Here is an 18,035-nt window from a genome sequence, read left to right on the forward strand (position 1 = left end):
AAGGCAGATGCAGGCAGCTGATCTGAATCTGTTTGATCACAACAGGACCCCCCAAGCCCCAGACCATGATGTGGTAGAACCATCTAAGGCTGCCCGGCCTAGCAGCGCACCAACAAAGCCAACGTCACATGACGTCGGGTCGGACGGAACGTCAAACTTCATGCCCGCTGTCAACGGCTAGAAATCGCTGGGCACGTCACACTATGGCGACTGCGTAACGACTTTTCCAGCGGGTTCACATTTCCAAAAATGTCACAAGCACACCCCCTTGTTCTGACATCCGATAGCAGGCTGCCGTGAGTTTACAGGTACGACGAGTTCCTCCGCAGTCTCGCCCCTTCTCGATCACAGTGTGTGAAACATGAGAGGTCAGACAGACGGGGCGCTCCAATGCACCCCTCACTCCTCGTGTGACACACTGGACTTGCGGCTCAGCACCCCACTGCTCGTCAGCCCTCATGCACCCCCTAATGGCCCGTCCGAGTCACAGAGCGACTGGACATGTCACATCTAATGAACTCTGCAACTGAAGCAGATCACTGGAAAAGTCACACAGATGGCAGCACGACGCCAGTTTTCATGGGTGCTCCCAGAAGGTAGTCAACGGATTCATTTTACTTTAACACGGCCAACATGGAGGTGGGCGGATATCTTAACAGACTGCAGCAAAAACACCCGAAACAAGCAGATGAAGGACGCTGGGTACGTTTTTATTCTAAATAATGATATACAGCGGGCATCACACGCAGGCACACATTCATTCCTGAACCCGCTTTATCTACTGCAGTGCCAGGGGAGGACAGAGAAAATACCAGCACCCCCCCCAAGCGCAAGTCAGAACGCAGCCCTGAACAGAAGACCCCCACAAGCCAATGCTGTACTCATACTGGGGTCCATGCTGGAGTCCACCTCAGACGCAGGTCCTCCCACACGTCCACAAGACAGAAGCATGGAAACGTCAGTGTTACGTTTAAAACAGAAGCGATGAATGCTCTGAGGTGGACTGGCACCACAATGCCATCAGGGTGCCCTCTACCCCCATAAGGTGAAAGTAGACTCAGCAGGTATGAGGGCATCACGCTCCCTTAACTCTTTGTTTTTTAGGTGGACGCTGCCGGGACGCTCTGAACTGGACTGATCCGGTTTGGTGGTCTATGCGCGATTAGTTACAGTAGCCGATGCCCTGCTTCACCTCGGGCCTCCAGCAGGTCACGTGACTTATGTGGCCGGTCAGCACCCACCGCCCCAATGACGAGAAGCTGCCTGGCCACACAGCCGAGTAACGTTCAGGAGATTTCAATTAGGGGCACAACACGTTAACACAAGTGCTGGGGACCCCCAGGTTTTTAATCCAACCAACGTCTTTTCTTTTTTAAAACTGGGACTCCTGGGCTAATGAAGTCTGCTGTGATTTCCCAGTTTCTGTGTTTTGGAGTCAATGGAGGACAAAAACAAAACTAAGTTTGGTCAAATGTTATTCAAATGCACTAAGCACTTATAAGGAGAGGATTTATTAAATAATTAATTAATTGTCAGCCCGATTTTCGTTCTGTTTGTCCGTGTGTTCCGAATGTTTCACTTATCATCTACTAAGCAGAGGGTCCGACGCTCGACTTATTGCAGCCTTCAGTGTGGTCTACCTGGCCGTCACTTCTGTGGGTTTTCATTATCATTATTAGGACACAATGAAGGGTGCAAACTGAACAAAAAAAAAATGACAATAGGACAACAACAAAAGGACCCATCAGTCAACTTCTCAGAAAAGGAGTGGAAGGCAGTCATGACAGAATCCACTCGCGCTCCACACGCACAAACAATACGATTACTCAACGCCAAGTCATCTCTCGCCTTCTAAAGGGTCCAACATGTATCCAGGCTGAGGGTCAACCTGCGGACGCTGCAGTCGAGCTCCGGCCTCACTGGGCGGCGGGCACCAAATTAACATCACTCTGGAGAACAATCTTTAAATGTCAGTCAGACAGCCTTGGGGTCCCAATCCCCCCCCAACAGCTGTGTCTGGTGGGCTCACAGAGGAGGACACACAAACTGTGATGGCCTTTACTTCACCATTGGGGCGTAGGCTTGTCTCGCTCAACTAGAAGAATCGCAGCCCAGCTCTGTGAAGTCGGGGGGGGGGGGGGGCACTGATGTTAAATATTATCAGACACTGGAAAAAAAAAATCAAATTTGCACTTTGAGGGTCTGTGCAAAAGTTATGGAAAACCTGATAAATAATAATATGTTAGAATAAACATTTAAATTGAGGCACTGAACTGACGGCACGACAGGAAAACACAAAAGAGTTTCGACAAATTCATAACATTTACTGGGATACAAATCTGTCAGATATATAATATATATATAAAAAGCGTTTCTCAACCTTTAAGTATTTGCGACCCAAGTTTTCATAAAAGTTTTAATCGCGCCCCCCCTAACGTTTTTTTGAAAACCTAATACAATTTTTTGCTGCCGATACACCGCTACAAGTTTAAAATTTCCCAACAAATAGCAAAATTACGCCACAGACAGGCTCAAGGAGCCCACCAATACCAATTTGTTCTTTTTTAATTAATGATATATCATAGATGCATATTTTATTATACCTACTTAACTTTTTGCGACATTTATCTAACTCTATTTATTTTTCTAGTATCAGAATGTAGTTTAAGTTAAATACATCTATTGAAACCAAAACAAATTTTCATATTTTTGATTCTTGTTTTCTTCGTGCCCCCCATAGGTTGAGAACCACTGATCTATCTATTATATATATCTCTATCTATATACATGCAGAGAGAGAGAGAGAGAGCGCGAGAGAGAAATGTATTTCTAGAATATTCCAATTTCTGAACATACGTCCAAGTGTTTTGACGAACTCAACATATTTATTGGGATAAAAAACATATATATATAATTATAGAGAGAGAGAGAGAGAGAGAGAGAGAGAGATGTATTTTGAGAATATTCCAATTTCTGTACATTTCTCTCTATTATATACATACATACATACACATTTTTTTTTTTTTTATCCCAATAAATATGTTAAGAGTTCGTCAAAATACTTGGACGTATGTTCAGAAATTGGAATATTCTAGAAATACATTTCTCTCTATTGGAATATTCTAGAAATGCATACGTCCAAGTGCTTTGAAGAACTCCTAACATTTTTTGGGATAAAAAAAATATTATTAATTATATATATAATGAGAGAAAGAGAGAGAGAGAGAGAGAGAGAGAGAGAGAGAGAGAGAGAGAGAGAGAAATGTATTTCTAGAATATTCCAATTTCTGTACATTTTTCTCTCTCTATTTTATATATATATATATATATATATATATGAGAGAGAGAGAGAGACATAAATACACAGATACATATTTATTGGGGGGGGTAAAAATGTGTATAAGTTTAATCATCAAAACAATTGTACGTATGTTCAGAAATTGGAATATTCTAGAAATACATTTCTCTATATTGGAATATTCTAGAACTGCATACGTCCAAGTGTTTTGAAGAACTCCTAACATTTTTTGGGATAAAAAAAATATTTATTATTATTATTAATTATATATATAATGAGAGAGAGAGAGAGAGAGAGAGAGAGAAATGTATTTCTAGAATATTCCAATTTCTGAACATACGTCCAAGTGTTTTGACGAACTCAACATATTTATTGGGATAAAAAAAATATATGTGTATGTATGTATATAATAGAGAGAAATGTACAGAAATTGGAATATTCTCAAAATACATTTCTCTCTCTATAATTATATGTTTTTTATCCCAATAAATATGTTAGGAGTTTGTCAAAACACTTGGACGTATGTTCAGAAATTGGAATATTCTAGAAATACATTTCTCTCTATTGGAACATTCTAGCAATGCATACGTCCAAGTGTTTTGACAAACTCCTCACAGATTTATCAGCATACCCTTTGTAGTGTTGGCCGTTTCTACCAAATTGAGGGTCCTCTCCCCTCTTTATTAATTGACTTATTTTTTCCTGTTTAGTTCAAGTTTCACTCGGCTGGCCTGGCGCGCTCTTTCACTCAGGTGGGTGTCAATTTGTTTCAAGCCTAGTTTTGTACAACTTGACTTATTTGTATGGAATGTAATAAAAATCAATAAAATAAAAAGTAGGACAACAACAAAAGCGAGGTAAGCGTTTACAGTAAACGATTTCCAAAAGTCTTCTAAATGTCAAATTCCTCCTGCTGTGCTTTCCTAAATAACGGAGATCGGTTATCATCACGGCATGTGGAGTTCGGCTGGAATACAAACCTGCAGCCACAATCATCAGGACTGAGTTTGGGAACCCCGGAGTTAACGACTTGAATTATTACTAAAAGACGCAGGAGGGAGGGCACAATCAGCATTTAGACCCACTGTGTGGCAGGACTGAGGTGCCCTCAGCTGAAGATGGGCATCTTGCCCAGGCCCGCTCCCTCCTTCCTGCCTGCCTGACATACCGCAGAACATAAAACCCCACCTGACAAGTCTCAGGAGCAAAGCGAGGAAGACCATCAGAGACACGGCCATCCATGTGATGAATGTGACCCTCCAGATTTTGGGGGCTCCATGGGGATTCCAGTCCCAGTGGGCTTTGTCAACGGGACCCATTATAGAAAATGGTGGGGAATGAAAGTGAAGCTTGGTGTGCCCAGGCAGCTCTTCCTTTCTTCAGGTTGTGGTGGTCTTGTCCCCCCAAGCCCCGGTGTCCTTTATTTTTTGATATTCTGCCCCCCCCCTTCATTTGCTTAGCACAGCAAACAGCAGAGCGGTTCTTGCAAATTCACCCAGAAAGCGGCCCATTTTTTTGTTTTCCTCCTCGCTCTGCAACGCCAATGACCTGTAAAACTGGAAATGTGTGGTTTGGCTGGGGGGCAGAAGAGGGACAGAGGGTGACACGCAGTTCAGCGGAGCAGGCTGGCTCTGGCGAATGCTGGTTTCCTGTCGCTAATGAGAACGAGCGGTGAGGGGCCATCATGTGAACAAACACAGCTGAGCCTGCCACACCAGTGGACGTCAGAGGGTCCGCTCAGCCAGGGCTACATCTGTGAGAAGACATTCACCCCGTCTTTCTCAGACTGGACAGATTGTGACAACGCTAACGTCACCCGCATGCCAGGCTGAACGCTACTCTGCATTCCAAGAGTCCATCGGCTCGTTTTCAGAGCCAATTCAGCTGGCACAGGCATTTCTGATTGGCAGCTGGGAGCACGTGTGGGCTACACCCTCACCAGGTGCCACCCATGATGGCAGCTCCTGTGCCATATCATGTAACGTAAACACAGGGGCGGCCCAGTTTGAATGGCAGGCACATTTTAAATCTGCGATGTCACGCGCCAGAGCAAGGAGAAGCCGACATGACATTTACATTGCGCTTTTCTCACTTCGCGCCACACTGAGTGGGCAGCCACTTCAGTCACCACCAAAGTGCATGCCAGGAGGGCACCAGTAAGGTCACCAAAACGGCTGCTGCTGACCAGAACCACACACCCTCTGCAGAATGACAGCCACACAATGGCACTTGGTGGGGCTGGGAGGTCCCAAGGAGAACCACTGAATTCTGGGAAGGTTTGGAACGCAAAAAACAGAACCCCCCTGAAGGTGATCCTGAGAGATCAAGGGAACTGGAACTCGGCCCCCCGTATGCAGGTCAATCACAAATAATAAAAGTCAGGAACCCCCTTGACGTTTCACCTTTCTGTGATCAGCTACTCCGGGGAATTCTAAAGAAAACGTTCCTTCTGGAACCTTCACGTGGGCAAAAAAATAAAACGGTGGTTCACCTATGGCAGGGAGGTCGGCGGGTTTCGGTTTCCCCGTTATTAGCCAATGAGAATCACTCGAGGCTGCCTCGATTCTCATGGACTTGCAGTTTTTAAATTGTTTGATTTCTTCAATAAACCAGAAGAGTCAAACAGTAAGGAGATCCAAAATGAGGCAAAAAGACCACCCGGGCCTGCGCCTTCAGATCTCTTTGGTACAACATCTGCCTCAATAAAAACATCTGAAAAGAAAAAAAATGAAGACCTGAGGGCTGCTGATCTGCTCGGGTGCACAAAATATTCAGGATCAAGAAAATCAGTTTTGGAAAAAAGACTGGTGTGACACTTTGTGACAATAAGGACAAGCCACAGATAGAAGAAGAAAAAAAAGGGGCTTCATAAAAATCTCAACAAGCCCTAGAATTAAATAAACTGTTCAATAGGAAATGGTGAACTCCAGGAGAGAGAGACACCCTGGTTGGGTGGTCTTCTGTTGGCTCGCTTTGAATCTTTTACATTGTTTTGGGGGGGGGGGAGAAAACGAATTACATAAGTCGACAACAATTAAGGCGGCGGCGGTAGCAGCTGTAACTGATCACTAATGAAGAAACTGATCGCCCCCCCCACCCAGCATCAGAGTTTGAGACCCTCACTCCATGGCATCACTATGGCTCCTTTACTATCGATAAACTGGATCTTCCTCTTGTAGGCCCACCTGATAAAGTCATCGGCCGAATATCGAATTTCTGCGGGCGCCCTCCGTGTGACAATAACGACAAGGCCAGGCGTCCGCCGCTTTCTCAAAGGCCCCGCATCATCCAAAAAAAGGGTAACTGCAGGTCTGCATTCCAAAACTGACAACCTCCATTGAAATTAACAATTAGGGGGGGGGGGCGATAAGTTGAACTTGCAGGATTTAAATCCTGAAACTGAAATACACGTTAAACGTGTCGGCTTTGTGACCCTGCCTGACCAAATGAGCGGCATAAGGGGCAATCGGGTTCAAGAAGTGAGCGCCGGTCGGCCCTCCGGTCCCGGGGTGGTCTCAGCCCAAAGCCATGCCTGCCAGCTCTCCTTAACGTCCTCGCCCAAGGTGCGGGTCGCGCTAACAAACTCCTAGGATTTTGGCAAGATTTCTGATCCACACCACCAGCGAACAGTGAAATAAATGAACGTAAGGAAGAAGAGCGAACTGAAGTTTACGTGGAGTAACAGCGGGCGTTTTTAAAGGGAAGCCCGGCTTCGGTCATTCGGCTTTCAGTTGGCTGGACGTGAAGTAAAGTCGCCCGGTCTCCGCTCTCATTTCGATTTCTTTCGTATACGCGAGGGACGCCACTGCTACCAGCGCATCTCTGACAAGCCGCCAGAGGCCGTGTCCGAAGCCGGGGACCCGCCGCTGGACAGACGGCCTTCGCACGCCCCCCTCTCGGGCGCACACACACACACATACACAGGCGGCGGCTGGTGGGGCAGAAGCCCACGTACCTGATTTAAATCCTGGTCCGTCAAGAGGTGCAGTTCTCTGGGTTTAAAGCAGTTCTGACACTTGCTTTTGTTGAAAATGTTTGCTTGAAATTTCCTGCAGGGATTCTCCTTGGCGCCGGCCATTCTGTCTCCTGTTTGTGTGTAGAATTAAAAAAAACAAAAAAAAAAACGAACGCGCAGATTCGTTAATAAAAAAAATATATAAATAAAACAAATAAAAAGAGCCCAAAAAACAAGCGCGGGGTTGGCGTTCTCTTTTTGTCGGTCTTATCCGATCCGTAACGAGGGCCCGGTCGCCCGATGCATGGTCCGCATGCCCCCAGCCTCCAAGGTATGACCTGTTTTCGTCGTTGGGGTCCAGACAGGGCGAAGCGAGCAGCCGCTGCCGACTGACGGCTTCCAGTCCCAGCGAGCTTTGTTGACGGGGCGAAGCCCTCCTCCTCCTCCTCTTCTTCTTCTTTTTCTCCTCCGCAGCACGGACACTTTCCTCTCTCTGCCGCGGGAGGTGGGGGCGCGTTTACCTGCCTTTCACTGCCAGCGCTTTCCCGGTTTAATTCAACTTTCCGGCTCTTTCTTTTTATCAATTCCAAGGCGGCTCAACTGGGACTGGAGCACCCACTCTCGCGCCCTCCGCTTTCCCGCAGCCTTGCCCGACGGCGCGAGCTCCTCGTTCCCGTTTCTTCTTTTTTTTTTTTCCTTTAATACACGAGTCTTCCCAATGGAGGCGGGTCAGCCGCAGGCTCCCAGATTCGCTATCGGAATTTGTGCTGCTCTCGCGAGACTTCGCCGTGTGCCTGACCAGCGGGACTTGTGGAAACTGAGGCGCGCGGCCGGGGATTCAGAGCGGAGGAGCGCGAGGGGACTCGGGATGGCGATACGCGACCTGCTGGCATTAAGGGGGTCTACTCCTAGTACCTTACAAACGATACATTACTGTTATTAATGATATATAACAATACGGGCACCGGGAAGTCAAATGGCTCGCTCGGGGGTACAAAGTAGGAATTTGGTGGTCGTGCTTTTCGCTCAGTCAGACCGCATCACCTATTAGGAAAAATTGAAAGTTTATTTTAGTTACCGATTAGATAAAAAAAAAATAACTATTATAAACCGACAAATAGTGGAGACATCCATTTATATACCAATTAAAAAAAAAAAAATTAACGAGGCCGGGGGTGCTCGTCAATACTGTAAATAGGTGCGCTTACTTAAAGAGGAAGATTTCAGACAAAATTAAATACATTTTTATCATTACTTATTTGTTTATTATCTATTTCAATTTCTTACAATTTATTAATATTAGTATCTATTATCCGTCGCACTATATCCTAACAACAGGGTCACGGGGGGTCAGTGGCGTAGCGTAGTGGGGGCGGCAGGGGCAGCCCGCCCCGGGCGGCACTTTTAGGGGGCGGCAAAATTTCACAATAAATAATAATAATATCTTGTAAAAATTTGAACCATACCTAAATAAGGGGGCGGCTGACACCCACGCTACGCTACTGCGGGGGGTCTGCTGAAGCCAACACAGGGCGCAAGGCAGGAAATAAACCCCGGGCAGGGCGCCAGCCCACCGCAGGACACACACACACACACACACTAGGGACAATTTAGAATCGCCAATGCACCTAACCTGCATGTCTTTGGACTGTGGGAGGAAACTCACACAGACACGGGGAGAACATGCAAACTCCACGCAGGGAGGACCCAGGAAGCGAACTCAGGTCTCCTAACTGCGAGGTAGCAGCGCTACCCACTGCACCACCGTGCTGCCCAGTATCTATTATCTGTATTATGGTACAGTATAGTTCATTACTTGTCCTGTGTTTATGTTGCACGCAGTCCTGAGGAATGTTAATTTGTACCACTGTATGCTGCAATATGGTGCATGGATGGTGGGACAATAAAGCCCCCTTGACTTGACCAGTTTGGGGTGTTTATAAGAAATGTAATGATTTACTTCATAAGGCAGAAGTGCATTAAAAAAACAGAAGAGCTGTGTCATATATATGGAATATTAAAATGTGTGCTTTAGTTTAAATGGCGTGGCCACTAGGAGGCGCTGCAGCACCCCAAACTCTAGACAGCTGTACAAGTCCTGGATTCTAATACAGGATTTATTATACAAAATATCCAATGAAAAGGTCTTGATGGTGGCACAACACAATTCATTTTTTCTTTCTTTCCCTCAATTCCAACTCACCTTTCATCTTGGATCTGGGAGTCCATCCGGTGCTAAGGGCATAGAATTTTGGAAGTACTTCTGGAGTCGAACGGAAGCCCCACAAAGTAGGGATCATTAATCCTGTCAGCTCCCTCTAGTGGCCTCCACACATCCCAACAGGGCTGCACCACAGGACTACAGGTCCCAGCATGCCCTGCAGGTGTCTGTGTGGGACTCCTGACCCAGGCATGCTGCCATCTAGTGTACCGGAGGAGTCTGTAGTCCTGACAGGTTATTCCTCATCCCAGAAACCCCCCTCTGGTTCATCCAACGCAGTGGTCTCCCAGCCAGGTATTGTTCTTCAGTCCATCACACCAGGATGCAAGTGTGCCCACTTCTGCACTGGCAATCTTCTGCTGCCCTCCTGCCTAAGGCAGGGAACACCCTGACACTCCTTCTGTCAATATGTCACCTGGGCATTCCGGCCAGATATGGAAAGGGACCCCTGTCCCTACCTGACAGCCACTGTAATGGCTAAATATTCTCGATGGAGATCGAAGTTTGTTATTTTTCACCTCCTGATTGAGATCCATAGAGGGCTAGTAAAGGATCAAAAAATATCATATTCATAATCACTGACCTTTAAATACAGTGCATCTGGAAAGTATTCCCAGCGCTTCATCACTTTTTCCACATTTTGTTATCTTACAGCCTTATTCCAAAATGGATTAAATTCATTTTTTTCCTCAGAATTCTACACACAACACCCCATAATGACAACGTGAAAAAAGTTTACTTGAGGTTTTTGCAAATTTATTAAAAATAAAAAAACTGAGAAATCCCATGTCCATAAGTATTCACAGCCGTTGCTCAATACTTTGTCGATGCCCCTTTGGCAGCAATTCCAGCCTCAAGTCTTGTTGAATATGATGCCACAAGCTTGGCACACCTATCCTTGGCCAGTTTGGCCCATTCCTCTTTGCAGCACCTCTCAAGCTCCATCAGGTTGGATGGGAAGCGTCGGTGCACAGCCATTTTAAGATCTCTCCAGAGATGTTCAATCAGACTCAAGTCTGGGCTCTGGCTGGGCCACTCAAGGACATTCACAGAGTTGTCCTGAAGCCACTCCTTTGATATCTTGGCTGTGTGCTTAGGGTCGTTGTCCTACTGAAAGATGAACCGTCGCCCCAGTCTGAGGTCAAGAGCGCTCTGGAGCAGGTTTTCATCCAGGATGTCTCTGTACGTTGCTGCAGTCATCTTTCCCTTTATCCTGACTAGTCTCCCATCCCCACAGCATGATGCTGTCACCACGATGCTTCACTGTAGTGATGGTATTGGCCTGGTGATGAGCGGTGCCTGGTTTCCTCCAAACGTGACGCCTGGCATTCACACCAAAGAGTTCAATCTTTGTCTCATCAGACCAGAGAATTTTCTTTCTCATGGTCTGAGTGTCCTTCAGGTGCCTTTTGGCAAACTCCAAGCGGGCTGCCATGTGCCTTTTACTAAGGAGTGGCTTCCGTCTGGCCACTCTACCATACAGGCCTGATTGGTGGATTGCTGCAGAGATGGTTGTCCTTCTGGAAGGTTCTCCTCTCTCCACAGAGGACCTCTGGAGCTCTGACAGAGTGACCATCGGGTTCTTGGTCACCTCCCTGACTAAGGCCCTTCTCCCCCGATTGCTCAGTTTAGATGGCCGGCCAGCTCTAGGAAGAGTCCTGGTGGTTTTGAACTTCTTCCACTTACGGATGATGGAGGCCACTGTGCTCATTGGGACCTTCAAAGCAGCAGAAATTTTTCTGTAGCCTTCCCCAGATTTGTGCCTCGAGACAATCCTGTCTCAGAGGTCTACAGACAATTCCTTTGACTTCATGCTTGGTTTGTGCTCTGACATGAACTGTCAACTGTGGGACCTTCTATAGACAGGTGTGTGCCTTTCCAAATCATGTCCAGTCAACTGAATTTACCACAGGTGGACTCCAATGAAGCTGCAGAAACATCTCAAGGATGATCAGGGGAAACAGGATGCACCTGAGCTCAATTTGAGCTTCATGGCAAAGGCTGTGAATACTTATGTACATGTGCTTTCTCAATTTGTTTATTTTTAATAAATTTGCATAAACCTCAAGTAAACTTTTTTCACGTTGTCATTATGGGGTGTTGTGTGTAGAATTCTGAGGAAAAAAATGAATTTAATCCATTTTGGAATAAGGCTGTAACATAACAAAATGTGGAACAAGTGATGAAGCGCTGGGAATACTTTCCGGATGCCCTGTAGTTTAAAATGACACCCAAGATGCTTACGTTTGACGTTTGTCATTTTTCACGATGGGTTCTTAGAGGGTTAGGACCACCGACCAAAGAGGACCATATTCATGTTTAACAACCTCGAGACACCATAGCGTGCCACTCCACATGCCCCCCCTGATAAATCATAAGGGGGTGAACCCCTGGGGTCAGCTGATAAGACACTTACTTGTTAACAGTTTATCATACGGGGGTTGGGGAGGGGGGGCATTTCCTGCACAAAATGACCAAAAAAATTAGGGCTTTTCAGGCTTAGAGAGAATTGGACATTGAAACGCGTCAAACGGTGTATCATATGTGGGACTACTTTGGGGGTGTCAGGAGACACCAGACCCCCCCCAAAAAAAAAGGTTACAACAGACGTCACTTGGATGCTTCATCAGTGAAGTAACTTGGGGTCATCGGGCGTGTCGGGCCTTTCAACAGGTCTGTGGATCCTTTTTAATTATAAAGACAAAAAAAACGAATCTCGATTTCCTGTGGGCGAGTGCTTGAAGCCCGAGGTTTTTACAATTTCCTCTCTTGACCGAGTAGGGAAACGCAGGCAGACCAGCTAAACGTGCGTTCGATAATTCCTATCAACGCTTGATGGCGTCACAAACGTTTTAAATGTTTAGAAGTGATGAGTATGACGTATAAGACGCCATTTTAAGAGGGCCCATGCTGCGTATTTTACACTGAAGAGCCTTTTTTTTTTGGTTTCTCCTCAGTTTGCGTTGGCCTTCCTGTTGTCACGTCTCGGGCAACTGGCCGACAGGTCAGAAACATTTCAGCCAGGCTTCAACTCCGTCATCCCCGCTGAGCTGGAAACCCCTGACTGACTAACAAGGGGCGACATTTATTTCCCGTATGGTGTACACACAGAAATGTTTTTGCCAACATAATGTAAAGAGGTGATCAGCGGCAGAGTCTGCTTTTCCTAACGTCATTGGAACACTCGAATTGCCAGAAGGGCATCTAGCGAGAAGGAAGCTGCATTGGTGAACCCGTGACATTCCATTAATGCACCGGTCATGCCAAGATGAGACTGGCAAACATCGTGGCCCGAGTCCCCTCATGACTCTCTTAGTTTGAGGCCCAGTAGCCTTGGCAGACCACGTGGTGCTGGATGTGGCGGTGGTGGTGGGCTTGTTGGTACGGTAACTGGCCGAGCCCCTCAGTTTTCCATGTGGCGTATACTATTCATCAGAAGAGCAAGCGCTGCCCACCTAGACACTGGTACTTTGTGCCTTTCCCCCCCCCCGACCCCCAGAAGGTAGAGGAAGGGCGCTGCAATGCTGTGGACTCGATGCACCAGTGTGGGGGGATCACATGCTCTAACAGCCAATGAAGTTCTGCCACATCGTGATTGCATATTTATGAGGGCGATCAGCGTAGTCCGTGATTGGTTGTTTCAGGGTGGCAGGCAGGCGGGGTTCACGTATGCGAATTTACAAGATGTGTGCCATTTATAACAGTAAATTAGGTAAAAATGTGCATATTCATATTTTAGTTTTGTTTTTTGCCACATGCATTTTCAGGTTTTACGGGCTTCACATATTTTCTCCTTTAAATCCATGCCGTGTTTTATAAATGAGAGCCCGGGTCTGGTGTTGAGGCCTTATGTACGTATTTTGTTTTTCTAAAAAATTGAAAGATAGCAAATTTGAAAAAGAAAAAACAAACCCAATACACAATGTGAGCGCAGCACTGCACCAGGGGGACTCGGACCACCCATCCATCCATCCATCTGCTGTCCTGCTCACCTCCAGCAGTTCATGGCCGAGGCAGCGAGTGCTCCTCCTAGAACCCCCTTAGCACGAGGCCAGGGGTGACACTCACTAATCGGGGGTCTTCATTTGTATTTCGTTATCCTAGAAGCTCACACTCTACTCTTCCTATGTGTTCTCCCGTCTTAACTTCCGAGGCCCAATTCATGGCCTTTTTATACAAGTGCATTGAATTTTATTGCCAGGCAACACAGTTGCTAGGAAACTGCACCGTTAACGATTTAATTTGTTCAAATTACTGCGCTCAATAACCAAAGTAATCTACTTATGCGAGGACAAATCCTCAGTCAGCATCCTGCCGGAAGAGGAATGAGAGGCCATCCCAGCAGTGCGTGTGCAGCAGGCCTCCGCGGTGTCAGGACATCCGAGTCGCAGCTCACCGAACTGCGGCGTCTGCTAAGAGTCAGCCAGTCGCATTCTGCGTTGCTTTTCCAAACGTCATAAGTCATTTATTCAATGTTTACGCAGAAATTCCACTTTTCACACTCTCACAATGCAGGACATCTTTACCAGACTTTTCTCTATGTTTAACTGAAGAAAAAAATAATAATAATAAAATAAATCTGGAGCGTCTGATATACGTAAGTGAATACATTTTACTTTAAACAGTAAAAGGGAATAAGAGGACTTGCACTCCTTTCAATGTAGTGGCCAAAGGACTGAGGCGAGGAGCTGAACCCGCGCCCTGCGCCGGACTCCCCTCAGAACTCGTGCCTGTGGTACAAGTCCGGGTCGTAGTATTTGGTGACCACCACTCCGTTGGCAAACTTACGCCCCGTCAAAGCCTGCATGGCTTTCTGGCAATCCGATGCTGAAACAAACTCCACAAATATATGGGAAGAAACAGAAAGACGTCAAATTGTCAGCCGATCTTCACAAACACCACCTCAAAGTTGCTTTAGAATCGAGCGAAAGGCAACGAAAGTAAGGCGGCGACGCTACAGTTTAGAACAAATCGGGGTAACTCTGGCAAAGGAAAGCCTGCCGTGCACGGGAGCGCTTTGCCAAAAAAAATGTGAATTCCGCATTGATGACGCAAGAAGGGGCGGCTGGCATCGGTTAGGATTGGGCCCGGAAGTTGGTGGGCAGACAGCCTGCCAGGGCGAATGGCAGGGCCCTTGAAAAAGACAGAAGGGCCAACCCTGCAAACTGATGGACTCTGTGTGTAAACTTCACGTCATCGTCCATCACAGCCTTTGAAACGTCTGAACTGCTTGTCATTCTACTTCAGTCGAGCAGAGAAACGTCCGACACAAAGACCTGAAAACTTAGTGGACACCAACACTGGCGTCATCCTCCAAACTGTTGGCCGTGACTGTAGAGCAGGGTTAAAAGACGATGCCATAGAAGACCGTATTCTGTTCTACTTAAGTAGGAGTTTAACGTGACGCTTTAACCTTCTATTTCTTCCACTAATACACGAAGCTGACTGCAAAGCCACACCACAAAGCCCGTCATCGCCGCCAGACTCTACGCAGAAAGGCAGGTCTCACTCGCTCCGTGTTTGACGGTGGTGCCATCCCGCATGTTTGTCTGACGTTGGCTTCAACCAGACCAGGGGTGGGCGATGTCGGTCCTGGAGGGCCGCGGTGGCTGCAGGTATTCATTCCAACCCAATTCCTTCATTAGAAGCCAATCTCAGACCTTACTGAATTTGATGGCTTGTTAGTCCGCACAGCTCTCGTATTTTCCTTTCCAAGGATGTCGTCCAAATGATTTGAGGCCTAAAACGTCTCATTTTCAGCCTGTCACTTTTTCTATTAAGTGTTTAAATTAATTCAAACAGAGCAGGATGAACACAAAGAGATGGAAATGGAAACAAGCGAGGTGGTGAACTGCTGGCTGCTTTGTCTTTATTGCTGATAAGGAGCCATTAAAACAGCGAATGCAGCTGATAAAGATTGAAATAAGCAATGAAGGGTGGGCAACCTTAACAAGCGAGACCACTAAAGTGAAGCATCAGAGTGTCACTTGGGCAATAAGAGCGTCATCGGCAGTAACTGACTTGTCATTAAGCCACTGCGGCCCTCCAGGACTGGCACTGCCCACCCTTGGTCTAGACCAGGGGTGTCGAACTCCAGTCCTGGAGGGCCGCAGTGGGTGCAGGTTTTCATTCTAACCATCTCCTTAATTAGTGATCAGTTTCTGCTGCTAATTAACTTCTTTTGCCTTTGTTTTAATTGACGTGACTCGGACCCCTTAGTTGTTTCTTTGTCCTTAATTAGCAGCCAAACAATAATGAGACACAAAACAAGCAGCCACATGACCAGCTAACCTGTGCCCATCACACAATAGCTGAAAATAAAGAAGGGTGAAGGTCTCAGTAAAACAGACGATCAACAGTTTTGGAAATGCCTGCTGTGGCAGAATGAGAGCAGCAACAAGTCATGGAATTAAATGACGGGTTCAATTAACAACAAGAATCAGCATCTCATTAAGAAGCTGGTTGGAGTGAAATTGGTTGGAGTTTGAATCCCCAGTTTAATTGATAATCTGTTGGCTCGTTTCACGTCTAATTTCTGTTTGGCTGTCATTTAATGAAGAAAAGAATCAATTCAGGGGACTGAATCCTTAAAACAGGGCTAAAGAAAAGAAGTTAATTAGCAGTGAAAACTGGTCACTTATTATGAAAAAGGTTAGAATGAAAACCTGCAGCCACTGCGGCCCTCCAGGACTGGCACTGCCCACCCTTGGTCTAGACTAACAGACTACCCATAAGCCACTGTAATAATTTCCGGGTGGCCTTTACCGTTTGATTTTATAGCTTTCCTTAGACTGTGTGTGGCTTTCTGTTATTTCAGCTGTGACTTCCCTAACCCAACTACTTCTCTCCTTTACAAGTTACCTGCACCGAGGTGTCGGAGTCAATTAACCAGACGACGGGCAGTGCCCGGCCTCACCTTGCCACACCCTGGCACTTCAAGCCCGTCCACAGGGCGGGGGATTTCAATGGACTTCACACTTCCGTATTTGCCGCACTCCTCCTGAATGTCTTCCAAGATCTCCTCGTATTCCTCATCGTCCACCAGCTCCTCCGCCATGACCATATTTAACAGGCAGAGCACCTCCGTTGGCATGCCAGTGTTCTGCAGCGTTTGCAGGCCTGGCACTGGCAAAGTTACAGGAGTCTGAATGATGGCCACCTAAAGAGAGAGCACAGAGACGTCAGGCAGTGGCACACAGATGACAATTAAAACCCGGAGCCCGCCAACCGTGAGGTACTCAGAGCACGGGCACCGTGGCCAGAGACACTGAAGGTGTCCTGAATATCACACAGATGGCACTGTGACTTACTGTATTACCTACCCACACACACAATATGAAGGCCTTGTCTTCTTCAGACTACCCGGGGCGCCCTGACCACGGTGCACATCCGCCACGTTACTATTAAGCTGGTTTTTCGCAAGTCATTCCGTTCTCCGATACAAACCCAGATACACACAAACGTACTCGCATGCCAGGCGGGCGCCGCAGCCACCATATCAACACACCACCCTCGACTGCACGGCTTCTTCCTTTTTCTGGTCTCCACTTTGTTGCGCTTGACGTTTCATACTGCTCTGCCCCGCAGGCTTTCGACTCAACCCATTTAACAATTAGGGAGACGTTCTTACTTTTAATGAATCTCGTTTTTTAGTGAGCTGGCCCTTCAGAAAGAGGCCCGGGACGAGAGCTTTACATTTAAGAGGAAATCTGGCCTAATAAGTGAGCGCCCATTAGCAAGAAATGACTTAAATAAGAGGAGCGTTCAAAGTATTTGTGGAGATGAAATCGGTTCAGGCATTTGGAGAAATTCATTTCTGAGAAACGTACCCCGTGGGTTCAGAACGTCTGCCTGAACACTTTATAGTGCTGTAGATTTCATTTTGCCATTTTTGCCCGTCAGTCTACACTCAATAACCCGTAATGACAAAGTGGAAACATGCCATCAAAAACTGAAATTTCCCCTCCTTACGAGTATTCAGACCCTTCGCAGTGGGACTCCAAACTGATCTCAGGTCCGCTGCTGTTTGCTTGAATTCTCCTCGAGATGTTCCCAGAACTTGATTTTGAGTCCACCTGTGGACAACTGGACGTCATGTGCGCCTGTGTATAGAACGTCAAACGATTCACGCTGCGTGTGTGGACAAAATCCAGGCCACGAAGTCCAAGGACCTCTCTGTAGACCTCAGATTGCGGTGGGACACAGAGCAGGGCAAGGGGAGCAAACCTCTTCTAAAGCTCCAATTGTTCAAGAATCGGGAAATGGAGGAAGTTTGGAACCACCAGGACTCCACCCAGAGTTGGCTGTCCGGCCAAACTGAGTAACTGGGCAAGAAAGGTTTGGTCTGGGAGGTGACCAGGGGCCCAATGGTCATTCTTATAGAGCAGTGGTTTCCAACCTTTTCACTGGAGAGGAACCCTGCGCATGAATGGTTACCTTGCTCATGGAACCCTGTGCAATTATCCACCAGTATGTCCCAGCATTTTCCGGAGATTTAGGCGTAACCCTTGGCTAGCCCTCACGGAACCCTTGGGTTCCATGGAACCCAGGTTGTAAAACAC

General features: G+C 46.8%; 1 protein-coding gene across 2 annotated transcripts in view; it reads right to left on the minus strand.

Moving 5' to 3' along the window:
* mprip (myosin phosphatase Rho interacting protein) overlaps positions 1-18,035 on the minus strand; it is a 438,384-nt gene that overhangs the window by 111,307 nt on the left and 309,042 nt on the right. The window contains exon 1 of one of the 2 annotated variants that reach the window (XM_028819413.2): positions 7,254-8,114. The exons of the other annotated variant lie outside the window; for it this stretch is intronic. Within the exon in view, the coding sequence (XP_028675246.2) occupies positions 7,254-7,376 (123 nt within the window). The 5' untranslated portion in view covers positions 7,377-8,114. Of the gene's footprint in view, positions 1-7,253; positions 8,115-18,035 lie in introns of those variants that run through there. 2 annotated transcript variants of the gene reach the window in all.

Source organism: Erpetoichthys calabaricus, chromosome 14 (assembly GCF_900747795.2).
Source record: "Erpetoichthys calabaricus chromosome 14, fErpCal1.3, whole genome shotgun sequence".
Taxonomy (NCBI): Eukaryota; Metazoa; Chordata; class Cladistia; order Polypteriformes; family Polypteridae; genus Erpetoichthys; species Erpetoichthys calabaricus.